This window comes from Phyllopteryx taeniolatus, chromosome 12 (assembly GCF_024500385.1).
Source record: "Phyllopteryx taeniolatus isolate TA_2022b chromosome 12, UOR_Ptae_1.2, whole genome shotgun sequence".
NCBI lineage: Eukaryota > Metazoa > Chordata > Actinopteri > Syngnathiformes > Syngnathidae > Phyllopteryx > Phyllopteryx taeniolatus.
The window spans coordinates 17,148,254-17,175,638 of NC_084513.1; the positions used below are offsets into that span (position 1 = coordinate 17,148,254).

The following is a 27,385-nucleotide window of genomic DNA, read 5'->3' on the forward strand; positions in this document are numbered from 1 at the left end:
GCTGACACCTATTCGACCTAAAGCAATTCAAAGCAAATGGTTTAGGTGTTTCAAATTGATATCCTAGTCAGTGGCAGTGAGTGGCTTTTTGCTGCTTTTATAAACTCCTTTCTTTTGCTTTTCAATTACAGGCATGTCTACCGTGGAGAGTTTCTTTCTATGAAAATCTCACCAGGGTATAAAATTCAGTCACGGCCTATCTGAGATCAAAAGGATCCTTTGTGAGCTCTGTTCTGTTCAGGTCGGGGTTTTTCGCTTTTAAAGCCGCTAAAATAGCTTTTAGTGACAAGCGCAGGGATTTGATCTGCATAGGGAGACAGCTTGCTGACAGGGTGCCTCGCACATGTGCTGTAGAACAAGACTTAATGTCATGTTGCTGTCTAACAGGAAACTTTCTCTCCCTTGCTCTATTATAGCCAAATTTACTTTCTCATAAACTCGTATACTTAGAAAGGCTTGAGCACAAACGCGCGCGCGCACACACACACACACACACACACACACACACACACACACGTGCAACCCAGTCTATTCACAAAGGAGCTGTGCAGTCAACGTTAAAGTGTTTGGCTTTGATACACAAACAGAAAGCCTCAGTATACGGCAAGGTCACGTCTGTGTATGGGAGTGGGCTCTTGAGTGTTCAATATGTGGGCCGACCCACGTTGGGTGGTTAAATATGTGTGTTTGTGTCTGCAAGAAGCCTCAGGGAGAGCTGGAGAGCTAAGGCTGCACTTCTGTCAGCGCCATCATCTGATTTATCTGACCGCTGTGGGCTCTGTGTGTGTGTGTGTGTGTATGTGTGTGTGAGTACAGTAGTGCCCACGGGTGTGTGGACCGAAGGTTGGGTGATGCAGCAAGCGTGTGGTTGATGGGTAAAACAGTGCAGGACTACCTCGGGCTCTCTTAATAAAGATGAACACATGAGAAAAGCACAAGTGACAGAAACAGGAAAAGTCTGTGAGAAGGCGCGATAACACCGACATGAAGAAGATGAATGGAATGTTGCACGAGATGACAGTATCCTCAAAATCAACGACTCAAGTAAATAAATGACTGCATAGATCTGTGGTTCCCTGCCTTTGTTGAGCCAATTAAGGCACATATATTACCAAACAGAAATGTTACAAAAATGTAGGGCTGGTCGATTCATCGATTGAGTTTTTGGGTCAGGCCTGCTGACGGCCACTGTTTACACTGAAGACATGGCGATGAACCGACAGGAGCTACTTCACTAAATAGGCACAGTTTCATCGTTGCTCTGAATGCGATTAGGAAGGGAAAACTGTCGCTAAGAAATAGAAAACATGAGAAGAATTATGTTCATATTGTCAATTGCACTGAACATTGCAAAAGACTAGTTGTCCGTTTATAAGCCCACAAGTCAAAATGCTATTATTTCTTTATGATCGCTTTTTTTTTTCCTCTCCCACACCATGGGCTTTGCTACAGCAAGTGACAGCCACTCTACTAGCAAGGCTCAGGCTCCATCACAGGTCATCATGGTAACAAAAGCTGGACTTGTCATTGGCCAAGCATTAACTGGGACGGGGTATGCAGTCACTCACTTGCATGAGACAGGGCCGCTCCCCAGAACTTGCTAATTTCAGCAAGACAATTTATTGAGTATGTTAAGTGAACTAAAATGATTGATCCATGGGGTACTTTGCCCAAAGTATTATTATTAACACACACAAGAAAAATTTGAAATTGTAAAAAATAAATAAAAATAATAACAATTAAAGAAGCTCCATTAAACTTGCATGTCATGTCAGTGATACCTGACCTCCCACCTATCGATTTTCGAATGTTTTTACAACACCACAAGGCTTTGAGTCAGAGAATAGCCATCAAAATCTGGATTACACAGCCAGTGGGGTCACCCCTTTCATACATGGAAATATACTGAGTTAACTTTCTGAATAATCATATAGCACATATGTACATTAAGTACTCACTCTCTGATCCCAGTGTCAGATCCAACCTGGTTTCATGTGGGCCATGACCGGCAGCGGCGCTCCTGGCCGTGTGCAAGGACCAGCTAACACCTGATTGGGGATCCGCGGACCAGCCGCACAGGCTCAGTTCAAAGTCACATACGGCCCACAATGACGGCGTGGTGGCTGCAACACAGACAACAACACAGAAGTGGTCAACTTTGATTTTTACGGATGAATCTGCTTTTACACCATGTCGCGCCAATTTCAACAACCACTAAAGTCCCTCTTTTCTTTGTTTTCTTTCCTTTCTGACATCTGGCTTAGCTAAATTGTGTCGTAGCTTGCAGGGAACCATATTTGGTAACTGAACCGTATGTTCCAAATGCGCATTGCATCTCCTAACATCTGACCACCTTTTTTGGTCGATCCGCATAAGGAACAAATCTATATCATAAAGATAATCACAAAATATTACCAATGGGAATCAAATATAAAATGTCAGCGATAGTTTATAGGTTAAGTGGCCTGAATTCCATGTCGTTAGCGCAGGTTCAGCTACCACTCCGTGACCGTGTGAATGTGAGTGTGAATGGTTGTCTGTCTCTACTGTGTGTGCCCTGTGATGGACTGCTGACCAGTCCAGGGTGTAGTCCGCCTTTCACCAAGTCACTTGGGATTGGCTCCAGCTCCATGCGACACTGAACAGCAAAAGCCGTGTACGTTGTAGAAAAAAAATGGATGGAATAAAAATATAAACATGTTCGTTCAACATATAAATTCTATTTATTCCATATAGAAGTTAAAAAGTCTTGTAATGTACACCAATAATCGACAAAGGTTGACATTTTTCATAACATTATACGAGTGCCCTATAAAGGTTTAAAGGAGACGACCTGGTTTCATTGATATTCAACGCTCTTAAGAGTATATTATAACCTTTCAATAAATTGGGACGAGCATGAATATTTCACTGAAACGGGGAGAGAAAGAAGATGATGAAGGAAATCAAATAAAATGTAATATTACAGTTGAAGAAATAAAATGTATGTGCTTTTAGATGCTCTAAAATAACATTATCCAGTAAGATTACTTGCCAGACAGAAGCCGCTCTCTGTCATATTCATCATAAGTCTGAGTGTGAACATGTGAGTGTGTGTTTGTGTACATGTTTGTGTGAGTGTGTGCGTGAGAGAGAGAGAGAGAGAGAGCCAGAGAGAGAGGATGTGAGGTCTGGTGCCTGTGAGATCCTATTTTCACTCACACAGAGCTTCATCGGGGACTTTTGATTCCAACAGACTTCAAAGCCCAAAGACCCAGTGGTGCACAATGACATCAGCAGATTGACCTTAGTGGCGAATGTGCTGGTTGCATGATTGTGGAGTGTGCGAGCGTGTGCGTGTGTGTGTGTGTATACTCAAACACCCCAAACGTGTGCATGTGTATGCGTGTGTGTATATTTACCAGGTCTCATTGCTGCAGTGGACCTTTCCACCGTGGGCAGGGTGGGGGTTGCTGTGTCAGGCACAGTGGTTGTTTCTGCAAACAAGGAACACACAAATGGATAAGTAAAAAAAAAGTTTGCTCACACTAATGCATTACATAACGTTAACGAATGACATTTACCATTGAGCACCACTACTATGAGTTTATTTGATGTAATGATGTTTAATCTAAAGTGCCTACAAGTACATTCTGTAAAATGTATTTATTGCTGCGCTCTTCACTGTGGGGCTGATGTCGGGACTCGCCGCACACACACACACATAATATGATAGATGCTGCACTCACAGCGACCTTGGTGTCAACGGGTGTATGATAAATCAAAGAGTGGTGCAAACACCAGCACATCAGCTGTGGGCTTTGTCAGTAAACGACATTCTGGGCGCGATAACCACTTTTCCAGAGTTGCTTCTTTAAACACCCGCCCAATGTTTAACCTGCGCCCCCTTTCACAGTCGCGTACACACCACTGTAAGTGTCTACATATGTTTATCTGCTTCCTTTCACCAAGTTATTTTCAGGAAAGTACTGTCTCTTATCTTGTCTCTTTCACTCACTTTTTTTTTTTTTTTTTTGCAAAACCTGCACCAGCGCGCGCGCGCACACACACACATGCGCGGATTTAAGTGTAAACTACTTATTTCTTGCCTCCTGAGGAATGTTGAATGTGGTCTGCATGTATCATTCATACTGTTTGTTCTTTCAGCCACAGTTTCTCACTTGCTGTCTGCTGTGGTCTGATGGCACCTGCACACACCATCCCAATGTGTCACAGAGGCTCGTGGATTAATTTTTTATATACTGAGAGTTTCCACAACTGATGATTTGTGTATGTGATGGTCGAAAACTTTAGTTACAAGTATAATTAATAATCTTCTTGACAATAAACTGGTTGGGAATGACCATTTATCTGTTGTATGCATTACAACATGTTTACACGGCTGATTCTGGATTGTGACGAGGTCATCGCGCAGTGGTAAAGTCGATTTGTTGAATAGTTGGTTTAACCCAACTTATATTTTATATTGTTTTGTTTGTACTGTGCTGTGTTGTTCATCTCGAGTACAGCACACACTATAAGAGCAATAAGCACACACTTGGTGATTTTTTTTTCTGTGGGGTCTTTAACATTTGAAAAAGCTGTATGTGTGTAACCCACTTAAAACAGGGTTTCATTTTATGTATCCTTTCCAAAAATCAGTAGAGGTCAGTGTAGTATGCATTTTTTTTTTAAAAATAAGTGATCGGGATGTTACCACTTTTCCACACCCTTCTGCTTCAGTACCAATGATGTACCAGTACCATGTCTGACAGGCCCGAGAACATAATACTTTAAATTTGTTATATAATTCATTTTGTCTGTTGATTGGTTATTAGAATTGTTGCTGACACAAAGTTTATTGCTCTAAACTGTACCTTGCCGAGATGAATTGAACTTCAACATTATGACATCATCTGATGCAAATTTATTTGAGTCATAACACCTCGGGGTTTATAGATTGTACCCACAATGGAATGATTTTTAGTTCAACAAAATATTCAAATTAGTGTCCTGAAACACACATGTGACACGTACGCTGTCACACACCGGAACAGATATTAAAACAGGATAAATAGCTCCCGGCAGCTGACATTAAACTCTTTTAATTTGGTGCCCTTTACCTCTGTAATTAGCCCCCCGTGAGGAGCGGAAAGAGGAAGTGAGCATAGGGAAGGGCAGACCGACATGAAGACATGAAAGACGCATAACGATTCAAGTTTCTCAGCGTCACCTTCCAAATTAATGACCACACACAGCGTTTATCAAATCTATTCTCTAGCTCCATTTCATTGGCTTGATTTTGGTCCCGACTACCAATCTGTTTTTCATTGCTTATTTTCTCACAATCAGGTTGCACTCCGATGCTGGCCTTAACATGATCCAACCAACTGTATTATTCAAATTTGTTGAATTGTTTACGCCGTTGGTTATTTCTCTTTTAGATTCAAACAATCATCCTGTGAGTGGAGCCCAGTGTACGACAATCCATTACAGAAGTCCTGGCAACTTGAGAAAAAAGTGTTGGGTCTTCACAACCACACACACACACGCACACACACACACACACGCACACACACACACGCACACACAGCCTCGGGCCTCATTCTAAAGCTGCTGACTAAGCAGCCTGAGGCGGAAACAGAGACGAGAACTGTTCAATTATGGTAAAAGCTTCGGGTATAAATCTACCTCTGTCTGCCTAAATAATGACTATCCATTCTGTGTGTGTGTGTGTGTTTGACAAAGAGAGTATACTGTGAATACTTTGTTAGTGACATAGTGGATGGTGTGGGGATTTCCTCTTTTTAATAATTCAATGACAGACTAAACATCTTAGTTTAGCTGTAACTGTGTAAATAAGTCAATATACCTGTGGCAGAAGTATTACTTGGTGGTTAAAGGCAACTTTAAAGAACCATCATGATTACACATACAGTATGTTGCAATTTTTAAAGTTTTAGGCAATTTACGGTGATGAATTACGATGCTGAAAGATTAGATGAAAACGATGGAAAATGATTTGGTGATGCTGAATTAAAATGTGTACAGCAGTCTATCTGGACTGTTTAATATATGGAATCCATTAAACTGCAACGATAATACTCAGAAATTCATCAATGTGTATAAAAAAAACATGATTTGCCCTACAATGCTCTAAGGAAAGACTATGCAAGTACGACCACTGAAGTGTACGCTTGTAATTGTCGCCTTAAGTGTCTTGCTCACAATGAAGATAATAACAAGATGCTTCTGGCAGTGAATGGCTAACAATCACGGAGAACCGTAGGAAATGAGTTTAAGTGTTGCAGAAACCATTACACTAAGTATGCTATTGAACAAGGGTGGCTTTTACATGGCCTGTCAATCACATTTTAACAAGGCGATGGTTTAAATTATACATCTTCCTAGACACGACTTCATAAGATAGATTTGTTTCGGTCATTCATTAGCAATTCACTCAGTAGCATAATCTCTTTAATAACTTTTAAGTTGAAGAATATGTAACAATGATTCAAAAGTCTTTGCTAAACACCAACAAAACGCATCTGTTTTAGCATACCTTGTAAAAACAACATTGTTCAATTGAGCCAGCAGTAAAGTTTTTACAAGCGCTGCACAGCGGGTCCTCTGTCTACAATGGAGTTCCATTCATGCAAAAGCTAAAGTCAAGAAACTCAAATTTTTACATAAGTTGGAAAACGCCATAGTTCATCACTAACCTACGGTAACAAAGTAGGAAAGTTGCAAACACAGCAAACACTTGTGTGTTCAGATTCTTCATTGCACACCGTCCGTAACCTCGAAATGTCATATGTCAGGACGTAAAGCAAGGAGTCCCATGTACACAACTCTGAACATTAACATAAATATACTGATGCTAATGCTACCACTATGATATTAGCGGACCAGCCAGGACACCTCTTGTATAATACGTATGTATGTCCATGCCAATGGCAGAGAGATGGTTGTCTTTTTGACAAGACAGTGTACCATCATGACTATTAGGATAAATTACTACCAAAGTCATTTGATATAGGCTCCATCTCACTCACGTGACCCGAATTAGGACAAGTGGGAAGCATCGATACTAAATTAATGACGACATAAACAACTGTATATATTGTTGGTAAAACACCACAGATGTTTTTACATTTGAACTATATTTCGGTGCGGCCTGACTCTTGAAGAAACAAAGTTTAAAGGCCAAGTCCTAAAAACGTGAAAGACAGATGGCTTCGTACAGTAGCGGGAAGACGAGAGAGCTAAAAGTGCTTACGGGTAATGAGGTCGGGAATGAAGGGAAGGTGTGGAGGTTGCGGTTTGCGTGTGTGAGTGTGTCTGTGTGTGGTGGGGGTGTTACAGGAGCCTTGGCAGAGATGGGAGTGATTACGGCCTTGTGATGAAGAGGGAATGCAAAGAGAGGGCTGGGAGATGGAGTAGGCGAAGCCACACACATTTCCAGACTCGACCTCCTACACTGACATTAGTTTCCATTCCTTCTCCTGTGTTTATACCTGTTGCTATACAGCAGCTCACATGTTTAACTTAATGGAATCTGCTAGAGGCTGATGATTATGAACCACCGTCTACATACAGAACTTACTTACAGATAGTTTACTTACATTCATGGGAGATAATAACGCAAGTCATACAATAATGAAACATCTGACAGCGATTCCCTATTAACAACAGGGTTACAATCACTTTTATTGTATTTCTTTCTCTCTATATATAATGATCTACAGAATACCTTAGATTGATGTCATAAATGTATGTAATTACCATTACTTGCTATTATTAGGAAACTAGGACTTTAATCCTTAACCTGCATATGTTGGTACTGGGTGTATGGGTTCAATTTGGTGTACAGAATTTGAAACAGCAAAATCCTAAATGCTAAACGGCTAGCAATTGCGATTAGCATTAGCCCGCTAGTGATTACCATTTTAGGTCAGAAAAAACGCTAACTACCATTTGGCTCACTCATATTTATTATTTTATATGTACATTACACATCTACCTGTGTCTTAAAAATCACTTACAGTGGGTCCCTTGTCATTTTTGGCCAAGTTTATTATTGACTCAACACTGCAACCGTCTGCAATAAATGTCCGTGTGAAACACGGGTTGCGGCGGCGTAAATTGTGTTCTGGGCGGAACATTTTTTAATTTAATACATATATATTTTATTATTTTTTGGGGGGTCCCAGCGAAGCATCAAGGCATAGATTTTGTGTCTACCTACAGTATTTCTTAAGTCAACTTAGCCAGGTCATTCTATTTATTTTCCCAGCCTAATTCGTAGTTACCTTAGATACACTTTATATGGACAAAAAGTACACTAAGCACACTAAAACAGAGATTGTGAGCAGGCCCTCTCATTTGACGTCAGTGACGAATATCAGTAATTGTTTTTCTGGATGAAAAGTCTTTCCAGAAGAAAAAAATCCCCACAACTCCATGTTTGTCACCCCTTTTTTTGTTTTGTTTTTTACTTTGTGTAGGTGTAGCGGCCAAATGCTTTTCTACTCACAGTATCTAGTATGATTCATGTCTGTTGGCAGTGTTATTGTGTATGACAAGTGAAGTCTGAGACTCAAACCCCATTTGTATTGCCGTTATATTCCTCAAGCGGCCTCACCATCACACTGCTGCTTTCAACTAAAACGAGAGCATAAGCATTTAGACAAGAACAAACCTGTTTATCCAAACAGGTGGCAGGTGTATGTACATTTTCGCCTGTCAGCCTGCCAACAACAAGGCGCAGACTAAAAGTGATGCAGATGTTCTGCTTGCTGGAGCATTCAAATCATGACCAAATATGGCAGCTTCCAATACTGTAAATTACATGTTGCCTCAATAGCTAGCGTGAATGATGAAAATGACTCCTGCGAAAATAATATTCTGGTTTTTGTCTCATTTTCTCCAGCGAGGGTTTGGTATAATAATGAGATACTAAACTACACTATTCTGCACACCCAGTAAGAATCAGGTATGCATAACCTCATATTCCTTGATTGTAATTGGCTGCCAAGATTGTTTTATAGCAGGAAATTGTTTTGCCACCCTGAGGCAGAGAGGCGAGTGCATTTCGTTGTGAAATATGAAAACAACAAGGAGGAAAGAATGGAATAGTAAATGCTTTGGGACTTTGTAAAAAGGATATTTGCACTACAATCATTCCCAAATTGTGAAATGACCAATACAAATGGCTTTATTTGTGATAGATAAATATTAGTGATTTGTTTATTGGAAGAGGTATTCACCTCGACAGGAAGGCGTACACACTAGTTTCTTGACATTTGTCCCGAACAGAAGTCCATGCGCAGTTGGGAAATTAATTGATGTCCTAAACACGAAGAGTGAGTGGATTTTGCAGTCATGCGTCACACATTTATGAACCTTAAAACAACATAATGACACCACTGATTCTTGTGGTGCGAGCAGTCGGCTGCGGTGAATAATACACTTGTAAATCTTTAGCTTTAAAAGATCAAGCATGCAGCACAAGCATACCAACAACTACAGTTGTGGTTTTGAGAATGTTATACTTGGGTTTTCTTGTTGTACTGCATGTACTTGTTCAACACACAAAGACTTTTGTGACTTGAATGTGTGGCGGCTGCATATGTAAACAGCTGTGCTCAACGGACTGAAGCTGATGCACTGTTGAATATTTTATCTCCTGTAGCACAGACATACACAGTGATGCACAAAAACAGGCAGTGAAACACTAAGTCAACTGCATCAACAAAGTCAAAAATACATTTCTGTTTTATTGTTAAGAAGGGATTCTTACTGCATGACTGAGGAGGTCATGGGTTTCAGTTCCATTCTCCTAGCATTACGTAATGTAGCGTTAAGACAATGAAAACTGACAAAGAAAAGTAAAAACACAAGTTGCTAAACGATGTTGTAACAGGAGCATTTTCTATGCTGTGAAAATGTGAGTGGTGTTGCAGTTATCATGTCTAAAGGTATGATCACATCCAGAAGGCAAACATCTGGCAAGCAGACCCAGAAAGGCTATTAAACAACTACAATAGTCAAGAGATCAATTTGTATCATGCTCTTGGTTGTAATGTCCGCAGAAAAGATGTCAGGCTATAACTCAATACACCAAATGAAGTGAAACTGAGAGAAAATATGGAGTTAGTCCCCCATTTGATTCCACTCACCTGGAAAAATGAATCATCTACAACATGTTGGAGTGTGCCCGTGGGGATTTTAGTCCATTCATGCAGAACATTTGTGACATCAACGGTAATGATATCGGTATCACTGCTGGCTCACAATCTCTGTTCAAGTTAATCCTAAAGGTGTCTGACGGGGTTCAGGTTAGGGTTTCTCACCAAACTCATACAGCCATGCATTTATGGACCTTGTTTTGTGTACTGGGACACAGTCATGCTACAACAGAAAAGAGCCTTCCCTAAAGTGTGCCCACAAAGTCGGAAGCATACAATTGTCCAAAATGTATTGGTAAGGTAACATTTTATGATTTAGTGAAACTATTTCCTGATTGATTATTTATCTGATATAGTAAGCGGTTCCCAAGATGTTTGTCCAGATAGCATACAAGGATCGTGGGATATGCAAGCAAAATATCGGCAACAATGAACCAACCATCCATCATCCCTTCATCTATCCATCTATCCAGGCGGGGTACACCCTGGACTGCTCGGCAGCTAATCGTAGGGCGCGTATAGCGAATCAAATTGACACCTATGGACAATTTCAAGGCTTCAATGAAAATCCACATTTTTGGAATGTGTGAGGAAGCCAGTGTAACATTCACCCCCAAGCAGGCACAGCGAGAACATGCAAACGTCACACAGGAAGCCCGGAGCCGAGAGGCAAACCCAGAAACTCAAAACTGTGAGGCAGACATGCTGCTCACTCGTTCAATGTGCTGCCAACAACATAAATCAACTTTGTTTTATTAAAAACTCAGCAGTTTTTTTTATGGTTGTTGCAATCATGTGTTGGATCTATCAGAACAAATGAGTGGCCATGACTCAGAACATCTGATCACAGTCATTCCAAACCTCACGTCCATGTGAGGTCGTCTGTTTGAATGTTTTTTTTTAAATTAACAATTACAACCTTTCTCTATTTGACAACAATTACAATAATTTTTGGAAGTATTTGTATTACTGCATTTCAGATTTGACTTATACAGCCGCCCTAAAACACTCAAACCAAGTGCCAAAACCGGAGGATGTCCCTGCTCTTCCCATCACTATCAGGCTGCTGGCAAGTCCTGACACATTTAGGATGTACCGTTCCCTTAAGGTCTCCGCCTCTCCCTCTCTCTCGCTCGCTCACCCTCTGCCATCAGTTCAAGCCAACTGGCCATTTCATTTCCATTGGTTTCCTTCACCTGTCACATGTCACAATATGACTGCACCACTATGCATCTAGTGGTCCATGAAGACGAAAGGAGGTCGAGCATTACAGTTGCATTTTTAATGTGCCCTTTGCAACGTATTGCTTTTATCCATTTAAGAAGAAAGGAAGCTCTTTTCCTTTTTTGTTGTTGTTTTTTCTTCCTGTCTATGCCAGAAGAGCGGGACTGCATTTACAACCCCAATTCCAGTGAAGTTGAGACGTTTTGTTAACAATAAATAAAAACAGAATACAATGATTTGCAACTCATGTTCGACCTATATTTAATTGAATACACTACAAAGACAAGATATTTAATGTTCAAACTGATAAACTTTATTGTTTTTAGCAAATAATCATTAACTTAGAATTTTATGGCTGTAACACATTCCAAAAAAGCTGGGACAGGTGGCAAAAAAGACTGAGAAAGTTGATGAATACTCATCAAACACCTGTTTGGAACATCCCACAGGTGAACGGGCTAATTGGGAACAGGTGGGTGCCATGATTGGGTATAAAATGAGCTTCCCTGAATGGCTCAGTCATTCACAAGAAAAGATGGGGCGAGGTTCACCTCTTTGTGAACAAGTGCGTGAGAAAATAGTTGAACAGTTTCAGGACAATGTTCCTCAATGTACAATTGCAAGGAATTTAGGGATTTCATCATCTACGGTCCATAATATCATCAAAAGGTTCAGAGAATCTGGAGAAATCACTGCATGTAAGCGGCAAAGCCGAACACCAACATTGAATCCCCGTGACCGTCGATCCCTCAGGCGGCACTGCATCAAGAACCAACATCAATGTGTAAAGGATATCACCACATGGGCTCAGGAACACTTCAGAAAACCAATGTCAGTAACTAAAACTCTACTATGCAAAGCAAAAGCCATTTATCAACAACACCCAGAAACGCCTCCGTTTTCCATTCATTGGAATTGGGGTTGTAAATTACATATCAACATGCTGTATAGTTGTAGTACAGGCTGAAAAGTTGAAAGAGGCGACAAGATTTGACAGCAGCAGTCCTGGGGTTGGCTTCGCCTTCTTAATGTCTAAAATCATCCATCCATCCATCCATCCATCCATCCATCTTCTGTGGCAAAAGGTAGGGAATACCATGGACTGGTTATCTAGCCAATCACAGGCCACATACAAACAAATGACCACTGACAATCACATTTACATTCATCTATTGACTTCTTCAATTCACCTGACATGCATATTTCTAAATGTGGGAGGAAGTCTGAGTACCCGGAGAAAATGCAAAATCTACACAGGAAGGCCAGAGCCGAGATTCAAACCCCGAACACCAGAACTGTGAAGCAGACGTGATAACCACTTGGTTATCACGTGATAACTGCCCTGGTCAAAACTAATGGCTAAAAATGTTGTTGCAAAAAATTCACGGCTTGATGACGAGCATAAGAATTCAGTAATAGCATATACCAGCGACATGCACCTAACACTCAGTACACGCTTTTCTACATGTTATTAACACAACAAGCACAAAATTTAGGAGTGTACACAGATGGCAAGTACTGGTTGAAGCCCCATGACCTAGACATGTTAATCCGTGTCCAGACATGTTGCAAATGCCTATAGAGAACGATGCCTACGATATCTCATGGGCGGAAAGTAAAAGCTAGTAAAAGATAAGCATGGACACACACTGACATGCTTAATACCATATGAGTGCAAACTAAGCAAATACACACGTTGGAAGATAAACAAACAAAACACCAATGTCAAGCATACATCCCAATATTTATACATTCAATGGCGACATGTCAGCCAATTACAATTGTAATGTAATGATTTTGAATAAATAAATGAAATGTATTTGTGAATGCGTAGTGCAAAGTCCATACATATATATCGCTACATTCTCTGTGTAGCCGCCTGTCGTCTGACTTTGTTTGTGCTCTTACCTGGCAGGTCACAACCGAGGACCTCCATTCTCATGCCAATTCCAGCAGGGGACCACCTCTCGGGAAGAACTCGGACGTACTGAGTCATTATCTCATCGAAGCGTCGCACCTCTGGTGTATCATAGTGGCTGTTGCCCTCAAAAATCTGACAGAAAGGAAGAATAAAAAGGAGAGGATGTTATGTGTCTTCGATAGGAATTCTCATTCTAATGATGAGTCACAAAGCAAATTGATGTTTTCCTTTTTGGACATTTTGCAGTAAGGAAATATGGATAAACACTTCTGCTACTCCACATAGAGGACAGTCACCAAGAAAATCTGCCTCAGCCGACGACAGACGCTTGTTGGACTGTCAGCTGTTACGGTCGAGATCCTTCTGCTGTTTGCTATGAAAGAGCTTCTCTATACATTCACAGCTATTTTGGAGAGTGGAGGTAAAACTGTCACGAGAAAAAAAACATATATAAAATATAGCAGACGTCCTCCTTAAGTCACACGGTGCTGAGGATGACTATTGATTCCCGGCACAGCATGACATGTGCCATAAAAATAACAACAGAGAGTCTTAGTCCTTTGATTGTCGAGCTGCAAAGTGGCTAGACAGCACCACAGCACCCAGAATGCAGGCCTGTGGCAATATTAGCTTGATGAATTGAACTCTATCTTCTGTCCTCTCCATAACCACAATGAAAAAATGAAAAACATATGATGGATTTCCCAGGTTGCCCATTTAAAAAGAAAGGCAGATGAGAGAAAACAGCAGAAAAGCCAGGCACTCAGTAGTACTATTACGGCTCTTAAAGACAGTCTCCTCAGTGAGGAGAGTTTAAAGGGCCCTGCCTCACAGCGCCGTAGACTGCCAGCAGTGTTGAGTGGTGATGCAGGACAGACAATTTTTAATTACACCCATGAGAGCGGAGTAGAGGATGAGTGAACGAGAGGATGAAAGACAGACATAAACAGAACGAGAGAGAGTGCAGAAGACTCAATGTGGAGCACCGTGATTAAATTGAATTATTAAGGCGGTAATATATATCATTTTCCAAGAATTACATGGCTGGAAGAGAGAGGATTTTAAAGTTCCCAAAAAGAAAACTGTCAGTCATCAGTTTGTACTCCCCCATGAATCGCTTATTAGCTGTGAGGAAAATCGGTTGAACAGGTTCTCTAGGCAGGCTAGACATTCATGGGCATTCAGTAGGATTATTGTTGTGACAGACCAATAATCCTTGTTTAAAGATGATCAGTCTACAAGAGTGCTTAAAGTTTACAGCAGATGTAGTAGGCTAATAGTCCACACTGAACCTTTTACCTTTGCAAAGCCGGTCTTACTGTCCGTGATGTACGTCCAATCCTTTCCAGTCAAACTGTGAGCCAGTTTGTACTTCCTGACAAAAGCTCTGTTCTCAGCGCTGGTGCTGCCCTCCAGCCCTCTTGCACCCTGGGTGATGACCCCACGCACCATCTTGGGCACACCAAGGTCCACCTGCAACACAAACAATATTGCGACTGTTGTTAATTCACATGTAACGGCACAGAAGTATGGTGCGTTCCATTTATGTACAGGTGCATCTCGATAAATTAGAATGGAATACTTAATTCATGTAAGTAAAAATGTATTTAAAAAAGTGAAACTCATTCACACATTTTTTTTTCCTTGTATGGATGCTTGACAGAGTGATCCTAACTCTATTAAAGAATAATGACCTTCCTGGTACCGGTATTTCAAATATCTTCTGTAAATCTAAATCGTCAAACTCAGAATTAGCATGGTTGCTACTGAATTGAATCTGTAAGAATGTTAGCATTGTTCTCATACCTTTGGTATTTTTCATTGGCACTTTACATTGTCATCATCCACACATTGTAGGTTTTGAACATTTTATTGCCATTGTTATTTTACTTATAGGCACTTTATTTACTTTATATTGTAATTATATTGTAATTTTATTTTTTGGGGTTTTATATTTCTGAATATTTTATGCAGAAATATTTCATGCAGAAATTACCTTTCTGCTAAACCTGGTTAAAGAATCTTTTCATCTTTGATACTGGTTAATGTACAGTATGTGCACATTGTCCATAAACGTAAAAAAAAAATATGATTATGATGATTATAGCTAACAGCTGACAAAAACGCCCCAATCACAAGCTGAATTTTTTTAAAATCCAGAAATTAGATGGCCTTCTGACCAACATTTTCCTGTTTAATGAAGCTGTATAGTTGTTTCACTTTTTGAATTGACCTACTGAAATAAATGAACTTTTCTGTTTACCAATCACAGTCAGTCCTAACTAACTAACTAACTAACTAACTAAACATTCATCCAAGTAGTAGAAGTACTGTGGCTCTTTTTTAATAATGTAACCAGTCTTGTTTAAATCCACAGAAGAAGTCATGACTACATGAAAGTACCTGCAGCCATTCCTCTCCTGCTATGGGCTGTGTCGGGTTGGGAAACCAGCCTGAGCGGCTGGCCACCAGCCTGGCTGCGCCCATGGAGCCGTGAATGTCCCTCATGGAGGACGCTGAGATTTGCGAGTCGGCCAGCAGCCCAGACAGCATGCCTTGAAGCTCTGAGCATGGAGCGTCTAAAAAGAGGATGATAGTCATGAATATTATATCTAGTGATCATATTTAGTGATCATTTGCATTAGTATACATACACTGGACACAGTGTGAAAGTGAAGTTCATTAGCAGCGGTAGAAAGACAGACTACGGAGGCGCACACAAGGTTCGCACAAAGATTTTGAATATGGTGATCACATTTAATCACATTTTAGTCCTCCAATACCTTGTGGGAAATACTATTTTGCTCATTCCCTATTAAAATGAGCTTGCGATGAGAATGTAGATGCTTTCCCTGTGTGATTTTATTTCTTTTTCTATTTGTATTTCAAGAGCAAGTCAGGGCTGTTTTGATCCTTATTGGCGTTATTTTCCAATAATTACCAACAAAATGTTCTGGATGCAGCCTGCATCGCACCCAATGTCAGTTTGGATCGGATCCAGCGCTGCCCAGCCTTCTAAAGGCTAGGAGGTATTGATAGAGCTGACAGATGGGTGCAGACTTGATCTTCGAGAGAAAATTCTTGTGTGATTTTTCTTTTTAAACTAATGTTCCACTTTGCAGCTCCTCTGAACCGCTTTCCAGAAAACCTTCAGAGCATTTTGCCTTCATGCTGCTACAAAGTCAATGCAAAACTTCAGCCGAGCAACGGGACTCTTCGTGGGGAATTGAGGCAAGAAAGTCCCAAATGGAAGAACAAAATGAAAGTGTGGCACATATCAAAGCGATGTGTTTTATTAGACTGACAAATGTGTTTGAGCCAAACGAGAATCAGAATCGTACATACATGAATAATAATGGCAACAAAAAAGGAGGAGTGTCAAAAGAATTGAATTTTATTTTAAATGAAGACAGTATAAAATGACGAGATATGATGTGTGAAAGAAAGGATGAGAAGGAAGAGATAAATTAGAGGGTGAGCTGAAGGACAAGGAAGCTGAAGGAAAAAAAAGCCAAAAAGGTCAATCGAAATTTCAAGGGAAGCAAATGCGAAAAGAGAAAATTAGAAGCCAAAAGAAGGATAGGAGAGAATGAATGAGTAGAAGGCAAGAAAGAGGGAGGATATTGACAGTGAAGGGTGACGATGATTGATGGTGACATTCTCTGGGTCTTGGTGGATATGAATGTTTAATGCTATGATGTTTGCAACCGCACCTCACTGCAGTAAATAATGAATCAACAATAAACAACAACAGCTACCAACACAGTGGATAAGCTCCCTCAATAGGGCAATAAAAACCGAAGGAGAAAATTCAATTACCATATTGTTTATTTTCATTTGTTTGAGCAGCTGATGCTCACAAGTAGACCTAATGAGAATGTGATCTCTGGAGATGACAGAAATAGCAAGTGAACATGCAGTTAACAAAAAAAAAACAAAAAAACAAAAACACACAAACATAATGTGGGTATGAAAAGTCTATACATCCCTGTTTAAATGGTGTTTGTGATATAAAGAAACGAGTTAAAGACAAATCATTTAAAAACTTTTTTTTTCACCTTTGATGTGACCTATGACCTCTACAAGTCAATTGAATTTTTAGGAATATTTTCAAAATAAAGAACTGAAAGATGGTTGCATATGTGTGCACACCCTCTTATATCTGTGACATGGCTTTAGAATTAACCAATCACATTTAAGCATGAATCAGTACACACCTGACACCATTCAAAGTGCAGATATTCTAGTAGGCTTTACTGACATTTTTTGCTTTCTATCAGACGCCTGAAGGTTTTGTGCTAACACTGACTCCTATTTCCAACTGTTCATAATTACATCCACGTTGTCTAAGGCCCCAGTTCCATCTGAAGAAAAATAACCCCAACGCATAATACTGCTGCCACTAACTTCAGTGTAGGTGTGTTGTTCTTTTGGTGATGAGTATTGTTGTGTTTGTGCCCATCATACCTTTTGAAATTATGGCCAAAAGTGCGAATTTGTGCTTTGGGAAATTTTGAAAAAAAGAACAACAATTATCAGGAAAAGCCTACTAGAACATCTGAACTTTATCTGGGGTTAATCAGAATCTCTTTAAATGGTGGCAGCTTGCGATCGGTTAATTCTGACCTAAATCCCAGTTATGAGACAGTGTGCACACTTGGACAACCACGTGATTACAGTTGTTTATTTTTACTTTCCCTTCTGAAAAGATTCAAACACATTTTTCAATTGAGTTGTACAGGTTATATGTCTCATTAACGGTGCAAAAAACCTTTGAAATTCTCATTTTTGGTCTCATTTTTTTGTATCACAAAAACCCGGGATTGTAACATGGGTGTGTAGACTTTTCATATCCACTGTCCATAAATTGAACGTATATACAAAATGGACACATGCACACCATCCTGATACCAGCAGGCCTGTTGCAGTTGCATACACACAATGATTTTCCCAAACATGCACATGAAAACCTAAAGCCAGCAAGCAGAATGATAAGCGTGCTATAAACAAATGACTGATAGATGCTGCAGGGCTGACATAAAATGAGATTAAAGACAGAGTGAAAGAGGGGTTGGGGGTAACGAAGACTTGGACGAGGCTGTAATGGGCGAAGATTTAAGAGCAGAGATGTGGCGAGAAAATGAGAGCGGGCAAAGGAAAAATATGAGAGCGGGAGCAGAGGCTGAGAGTGGAGGCGATAGATAGGACCGAGCAAAACGCATGAGCGGGAAGAAAAAGTGAGCGGCGCCATGGAGACGGATGGGAAGAAAGTGAGAAAAAGGAGAGCGAGAGACATAAAAGTGTGATTTAAGTTAATGGCATGTCACTGTCTGACTGCTTTATGTGCGCCTTTAAAGGCCTGCATAGGGCATTATCGCATCCCCACGGGCACCGTGATAGGTTGTGTGCGTGTTTGTCAATACGTCCGCATCTGGGGAAAGAAACAAAAAATACTGCGTTGCGACTTGCAGGTGACTTTGCTTACAAGGTTTACTGTGCTCATTATACTGATATTCTAACTTGCATGGCAAAAGACATTAGGCTTAGCCAGCCTTCTAATGATTTGGCATAGCAGCTTTTTCATAAAATGAATGATTTACTCAGACACTTTGCTGGATTGGAGATAATTCACACTAGCGATTGCCAGCACCATGGGGGTGGGGAGGCAAGAAGGACTGGGATCATTAATCCCTGGACACTGCCTGAATCCCCCTTTCCCATGTTGCTTGTGCAATGTGAGAAAAATACTGAAGCAATTCACGTACAGTACATCTAATGTTACCTAAATCCTCAAAATTGTATTTTCAATAGCAGGACTAAAAATGACTACAGCATTTTTTTATAGTTGAGTCGATAATCCCTTGGACTGCCGTCTTCGACATTTACTCTCCATGGAAGATGAGCCTTGGGACAAGATCAGAACACTCCAGACTGCGCCCATCCAAGCCACCGGGAGCCCAAGCGCCCGCAAAAACCATGAGCCCCCTATCCACAAAGCCTCTAAACCCGCATGCCCACACCACTAGGAAGACTGACGCGCGACCCAGCCTCAATCGTCTCTGAGTTAATTGTGTCCATGTTAGTCATGGGTAGGATAAGTGGCCATGTCATGTAATAATTCTGTCTATTTTTATTTTTATTCTGCCAGAATGTTCCAGTAAGTGACACGATGTGAAATAATTTTTTTTAAAATTTTTTTATTTTTTTTTAGTGTTCCCCTTTTGTAAGATGTTTTTCTTGGTAATAGAGGAACAAATACAGGGCGTCCTCGATTTATGGTGGACGGTCCAGATATACAACATTTTGAGTTTACGAAATGCACACTGCATGAGAATACATCGTCACATGGCACAAGAAGGTATGCTCAGTTACCACCATTCTTTTTCATTGGATTATTTTATATTTATGGGCAAGAATTGTTTTTCATACAAATATTTATTATTTATTATGGCTTCACTACCAGTGGTAGACTACAGTATATCACGTTAGGACCTACATAAAAAATCCGGTGACGTTGCTGCCGTAGGAATAAAACTATATCGTAAACTGAGGACCCCCGCTGTAATGGGTTGCTGCGTTTAAATATAATGGTGACCGGAAGCATCACAGGGTCGCAGTGAGTCATCGTCGATGGACACATCGTATTAAAGTACCACTATTGTCACCAACATTTAAATCCAGTAGCATAGAAGGCCTGAGTGGTCATCAAAAACAAGACAGATTTTATTCCGAAAAATTATATTGGAAGCCACATTATGTGCAGTTTGAACATTAACATTCCACTTACTGTATATTTAGGAAAATACAAAAATGTACATTTTAACTCAATAAATGTTTAAAAACAAACAATTTTTAAAGATTACATGAAATTTACAGGCGGCACGGTGGACGACTGGTTGTTGTTAGAGCGTCTGCCTCACAGTTCTGAGGTCCGGGGTTCAATCCCCGGCCCCGCCTGTGTGGAGTTTGCATGTTCTCCCCGTGCCTGAGTGGGTTTTCTCCGGGTACTCCGGTTTCCTCCCACATCCCAAAAACATGCATGGTAGGTTGATTGAAGTCTCTAAATTGCCCGTAGGTGAGAATGTGAGTGCGAATGGTTGTTTGTTTGTATGTGCCCTGCGATTGGCTGGCAACCAGTTCAGGGTCTACCCCGCCCCCTGCCCGATGATAGCTGGGAGAGGCTCCAGCACGCCTGCGACCCTAGTGAGGAGAAGCGGCTCAGAAAATGGATGGATGGACATGAAACTTAAATGTTAACTTAAATGTTAAATCCAACTGAACATTAACTTAAGCGGTGATTATTTTGTGCACCACTAGAGGGAGCCCGCCTACCACTAGTGATACGTGTACCACACTTTTAGAATCACTGATAAGAGTGTTTGGATAGTTTAGATCTTTTTTTGCTGGTCTCCTCCAATAACTGTATCGCTGCATAAGCAAATTCAATCATATATACTGACTGATGGCTGCTCTGAAAGCTTACTCTTATGCCACATGACACACAGTACAAGTGCAGGTGTTCAAATAAGGCAAGAATCGGAAATCGGAGCACGAAAAGGTGCAAGGAATTATTTTGCGTTCTTTTAAGACACACACACACACACACACACACACACACAGAGACACACACACAAGCAGTATCATATTGTGTGTATAGGGTGTGATTGCGAGTTGTGTGGGTGCTGAAATAGGCCCCCCAGATAAGAGCATGCGCATCTGTCGCTCTTGATGGCCACTACAATGGCAGCAGTGAGAGAACCTAACCTAATAATGATACAGTGTAAACACAGACACACAGACAGACACACACACACACACACACACACACGCACACACTGATTGAAACCTGCACCTTTACCATTCGTAGAACACACAAACGCAGACTCTCTAATTACGTTTTATCTATTTATAGTATTGAGCTGATTATGCTGGTTGAAATCCCGTTTGTTTGCCAGGGCCGCAGATGAAAGCCGAGAGCCCGTTACTCTCTGATGTAATCACCCACACATCACACTCTAGTATTATTCTATTAGGACCGACTGGGTTTTGTGTGTGCGTGCGTGCGTGCGAGTGCGTGTGTGGGAGCCTGAGAGGGAGGATAGGGAGAGGAACAAGGGAGGGCAAGAGTTTGAAAGCGCATGAGAGTGGGTGTGTTGCATGTGAAAAGGAGAGAATTAATGATGGAAAGCAGGAAAATAAACTTTGGATGAATCGACGGATGGACAAAATGATGACACGAATGTAGAGAAATGAAAAAGATTTATGCACAACTTTTTCACAGGAAATGTTTTCTGAGGGAGTTGTTCTTGTACCGACCCACCTTGTGACCCAATGTTAACGCCAGTATATCACCCCCTATAAAACTACTAGCATGTTTTTACAGGAGCCCCTCGAGGAGATTGGCCGGAAAACCTCTGTTAAGCTCTCTAGAAAAAATGCTTCGTCTTTCTTACCCGTAATCTGACAGCCGTAAAGCTCAAAGCGCAGCGCGATGCCGTTCTTCCACGTTTGAGGTCGAATTCGCACGAAGCGGGCCAGTACTGGCTGAGGGATCCGATTGAGAACCACCTCTGTGGCGTCGGTATTTGCATGGAAAACCTACAGAAACAGAGCAGCAGAAGGAATTAGAATACCAAAACACAACTGAGGAAGATCTCATGTGATGGTCTTGAAGTATAATCCCAAAAAAAAAAGAGATGATCAGAATTCGTACAATACAAAAAACAAATCATACGGAGTCAAACGTGTGTTCACCCGGTAAAAGTAATGAGCAATGGGAAGAAGCCTTGAGGCGTTGAATTGAAAACTCCTTGGCAGAGGTAATAAGACAGCCAAGACTGCTCAGAAGTCATCTCCTTGTATGACGCACTTCTTGGGACTGAGCCTTGATTTTGATCTAATTTACACACATCAAATTTTGTGGCTCCAGTGATGCCTGAAAGTCTTTGACTAAACATACTAAGTATTCAAAAACATAAAAAGTATTGAGAGCACCTTTGTGGTACTTCCTGCAATAAATCGAGTGTGGGTCACTCACAATTTTGACACTCCATTTTGCATACAATCAATCTGTTCTATTTGAAGAACTGTCAAACAAAAACAAAAAATAAAAAATAAGGATGGGATATAATTTCGTGTATGACTAAACCATCACTAGTTAGTCATGTTGGAAAAATACAAGCATACACTATTGTATCCTGTTTTAAATTATGCTTGCTAGCACGGCATTGCTGAACAGATTCAAAACCACCAACTTGTATGATTTTGGAATGTGGAAGTAAGACGTAGATTCTAACGATTAACACATCGTGCTGCCCAGTCTTTAAATGTCCTATTTTGAAATGATTTTGAATGAAGGCAAAGTCAGTTAAGGACATCAAATGATATGTGAGCGCTAGTTTTGGAGTTTAGTGCATCCATTTTGCCACACAAAAGGATCAGATAAGATTTACCTCCACTGACCACTGAAAACATATCACATGGCATCATTTTCTTGAGCTGAATGAAATCTTTGAATTGAGCAAATATTTGTCCAATTTCTTCATCTGGACTAGTGGTTAGCACATCTGCCTCACAGTGGAGAGGTTGTGGGTTCGAAGCTCAGCTCGAGCACTTCCTGTATGGAGTTTGTGTGTTCTCCCCATGCTTGTGTGGGTTTCATCAAGGTACTCTGGCTTCCTCCCACATTCCAAAAACATGCATGTTAGGCTCAGTGAAGACCAATTTGTCCAGAGGTGAGAATGGTTATTTGTCCATAAGTGCCTTGTGATTTGCTGGCAACTAGTCCAGGGTAAACCCCGCCTCAACCCCGTCCACGCCACCAGTTCGCCAACAACCCTAGAAAAGGGATGGATAGATGGACGCATGTTCTTTATCTAACCTTCGTATGTAAACAAATGCATTTGACCAATGATTTGTGTTCATTGTAGTAATGATGTTGTTACTGTGGCTAGCAGTTAAAAAAAATACCCACTGGATGTTCTTGTTTGCATATACAAAGTCATCGCACTGGCGTGTGTTTTATTAGGGGGAGCAAAAATAAAGGCTACAGTTAATCATCGCCGCACATATTTATGGTTCATGGTGGTCTGTTCACCGTGACAAGATTTATAAATAAATACGCTCTTGTTAGCGCACGCACAAACCCAGTGTATGTACAGAAATGCACTGTACATAATGTTCCTTTTCACAAAGAGCAGTATGAGGGCAAAGGTTGACTTCAAGACTCACACACAGACGCACAGTCTGAGGCCACCTTGTGTGTCATAAATCAAGGGTGTAAGTGTGCGGGAAAGCATCCTCTTCTCATGTCCTCTTGAGTTAAACACGCACGCACACGCACACACACACGAGCAAACACACACACGCAAAGAAAAACAATCGTTATTTCTTCACACACAGTGAGCAAGAGAGAAAAAAAGACACACACACTGTCATCCAGTCTCAACTGTCTTCTAAACACACTCCACAGAACACACACCGTCTTTCGACTGCTGGTGCCCTCGGAGCCGAACCCCCCACCGAGTGCACGTACACGCAAAAAAGATTTCCTCTAACACACACACACAAGCAGATAAAATACACACTGGATGCAGGCTCACATTGCCAGAAGTGTTCTTCTCTTTTCTCTGACATCATGACTTAATATTTCTGTCTCTATCTGACAGTGTCATGTACATTTATGGCTGTCATCTGCGTTGGGCTCGGTTCAGGCAAACACAGCTGGGCTTCCCATTTTGTATTCTCTGCCTATTTCTGGCTTTTAGTTTGACATCTTCACTCTGTCTCCCTGTCATGATAACATGTTCATCTCTACATAAAATACCGCCTGTTGTTTCACTACAGCTGTTTCTCCTCTGTGCCTCGCTCTTTCGTTACAGCAGCGTCGGAAACAACATGGTGAGAGTGCAGTAAACCTCATTCACCAGAGCCAAAGGCCTTGTAATTACTTGCTTGGGTGCTCATTTATAGGCATTTGCCTCGTTTTGTTTTGAGTGTTTTGTGTGTCCAGATTCATCGTTTCTCCCCGGTCCCGAACCATTAAAACAACAGAAGCCTTCAGGGGTGAACAAGTGTGAATAAAGAAGCTCTCTGAATTACAAGAGAAGCATCAAGGCACTGGGCCAACTGGGGATTGAACCCGCGACCAAATGGGGGTACCACATGAAGGCAGACTCGCTGAACCGGTGCCCCTCTAATGGCCTCAATGCCAGTTAAATGAGGGAAAATGCCAAGAGGCCCCAAAAGACGTAATGGGATTGTAATTACAAGCGTGTGTGCGTGTGTCACTGTGTAAAAAGTATAATTATAAAGTCTGACTCTGAGGATTTTGGGCTGGTGGTGGCCTTCTGATTTCCCTCGGTGGCCAGTGAAACTATTTCCTCGGTACGCTCGTCTACACAAATACACACAGAGCTTTGTTCGGGGTCACCAAAAAGAGCTGCGAATGTAGAGCGACTTCTACTGTGACAAATGTTGTTTTACAACCCCTAAGTAAACGCAAATCCCTTTAGTGGAAGGCTACTGTGCACATTTAACACCGTGACCTAATGTTGAGTTGTTAATGTTTTTTTTTGGTTTTTTTTTGCTTCATAAAATTATAAACTTCCTTAAGATTTAATACTAGAATGGCACTCTGACCTCTCTGCAGTCCAAAGCAAACTGAACACCTTCGCTGATATTGGCCTTCTGAGATTAAGACTTTATTTGACTGTGAAATTAAAGAAAGTAATGAAAAAAAAGACAGAGTACTTGTCTTGGTTTCTCGAGCCTTGCTACACTTTCTCCAGTTATGTGGCTTTATGTGTAACGAAACAAACGATGGAATGTCAATAAAATATATACATAAAAAATGATAATTGGGTGCATGTTTTTAAAACAACTGCTTTGCCTTCCTGGATTTCGCCGAGAATTACAACGTACACTACCACTGGTGACTGTGGTTTACTCGACTGACTTTCGTGCAGGTCGCGTGGTTCAATTCCCATTTAGTGACGGTGTGAATATGAGTGGGAATGCTTGTCTGTAAATAGAGTATGTCCTCTGTGAGTGACTGTTGACCAATTCAGCACGTCGTCCGTGTTAGCCCAAGGTCAGGTGTAATAGGCTACAGCATCCTGGAACCCTGAACAGGATAAGCCGTAGAGATAATTGATGGACTATATTACTGAAGACAACTGTGTGATTATTTATGCATAACCTGGTGTTTGTGTACAAGCATTAATAAATGTGTTTTTGGCTCTGCAAGTGAGCATCCAATGCGAGGAGGTGTTAGGTGATATGTAGTCAAATCCCCCCCCCCCCCCCCCAAAGGTCTTAAACTCCTCAATTTACTGTTAACAATCTCGAAAATGCTTGGGCAGCAATCATCTAATAGACTATGTGTGTTTTGTGAAGGTTTGTTAATGGGCTGTTGTTAAAAAGACACAGCTGGCTGATAGCAGGATCTCGATGGAATTCCGTTACTTTGGCAGCAATGTAACCCGAGTTCATGTACGCAAGTTGGAATGCGCCGAAGTCGTACGCTAACGCAGTACTAAAGTCATAATTACAGTAAATATTTGTAGGCCATAAATATCAGTGGTGGACTTTCAGGGCCTGCAAGACCTAATCTACTGTCTTGAATACTACTTTATAAGAAGCACTGACATACATTTGCAACATGATTTCTAATATTTGTTCCATAAAATTATAATAATTTATTCTCAACTGTCTATTTTCTTCATTTTGTATCATGCTTCCAGAACGTGTATTTGGATGTCGGATTTTTTTTTTTGTCCAATCATCTTTCAACCTCTGTGTGCTGCCATGTTAATCTAATCTCCTCTGGGCCTTCAGAATATGTAGTTCAGAATGAGCAGGTCTGGCAGAGGTAACTTAAACTATACAGTATTAGCAATGGGACTGTTTCTTTCACCAATCAGATTTCAAATTTGTCATCCGAGGGCCAGCTAGTTGGCCCTCAATGATGTCAGCATTTTTTCGTCCATTGCTTGGTTGGTCAGAGCAAAACTTGCTACAGCCAGCTTCAACAAGCAAAACTCCACACAATACATTTAATGATCAGCATCTTTGGTGAGCTTAATGTTTTTATCCATCCAGCCATCCATTTGCTTTACCGCTTCTCCTCACTAGGGTCGCGGCCTGATAGAGCCTATCGCAGCTATCTTCGGGCGGGAGGCGGGGTACACCCTGAACCGGTCGCCAGCCAATCGCAGGGCACATACAAACAAACAACCATTCGCACACACAGTCACACCTACGGGCAATTTAGAGTCTTCAATTAACCTACCATGGATGTTTTTTTTGGAACGTGGGAGTAAACTGGAGTGCCCGGAGAAAACCCACCCAGGCACGGGGAGAACATGCAAACTCCACACAGGCGGGGCCGGGATTTTAACCCCGTTACCCAGAACTGTGAGGCAGATGCACTAACCAGTCGATCACCATGCCGCTTAATGTTTTTTCATTTTATTTTTTATTTTGTAATTATTTTGTCATGTTATGATATGATGAATTCTGAATGATTCTAAACTGCTCCAGATGGTGTATGTGGCACAGTTCCGTGCTGTTATATTGCGATTTTCTTCGGTATTGATGATTTCTATAATTGCAACATGAGAGCGGTGGGTGGTATTAAGAGTTGGGTCAATCTCAACTGAAGCCCCAGGTATCAAATGCACAGCCCGTACCAGTAAGCTTGGCGGTAACGGAGTATGCCTTCTTGTGCCACGGGCTATTCGTACCCTCGAAATGTTGCATGTCAGGATGGTCATTAACAGAGAACCCAAAGGCCGTGAGCCCTGTGACCATGAGCAAGATACTGAGCCCCCAGTTGCTCCTGATTCTGCCTCATTAGTCGGTGAATGAGGAGCCGGTGTTAAAGCGCTTTGAGTACCCTCAAAAGAAGAGTTTTTAGCTACACCAACAATGGTTTGCAGGGACCCACAACTTAAATGTGTGTGTCTGGCTCTCAAATTGGTCAGCGACTAACCCGGACACCTCGCACATTAACATAGATGCAGAGCATGAGCGGGAATACAACATGCTCACCTAACTAAAGAACAGGTGT

The 27,385-nt window shown here is 41.2% G+C and overlaps 1 protein-coding gene across 2 annotated transcripts in view; it reads right to left on the reverse strand.

The window, feature by feature from the left end:
* LOC133487227 (neuropilin-2-like) overlaps positions 1-27,385 on the reverse strand; it is an 89,682-nt gene that overhangs the window by 19,415 nt on the left and 42,882 nt on the right. For both annotated transcript variants that reach the window (XM_061793488.1, XM_061793491.1), the window contains exons 8-13: positions 21,768-21,912; positions 15,718-15,893; positions 14,614-14,787; positions 13,302-13,446; positions 3,402-3,476; positions 1,959-2,123 (exon numbers count right to left, since the gene is read on the reverse strand). In XM_061793488.1, the coding sequence (XP_061649472.1) occupies positions 1,959-2,123; positions 3,402-3,476; positions 13,302-13,446; positions 14,614-14,787; positions 15,718-15,893; positions 21,768-21,912 (880 nt within the window). The remainder of the gene's footprint in view (positions 1-1,958; positions 2,124-3,401; positions 3,477-13,301; positions 13,447-14,613; positions 14,788-15,717; positions 15,894-21,767; positions 21,913-27,385) is intronic.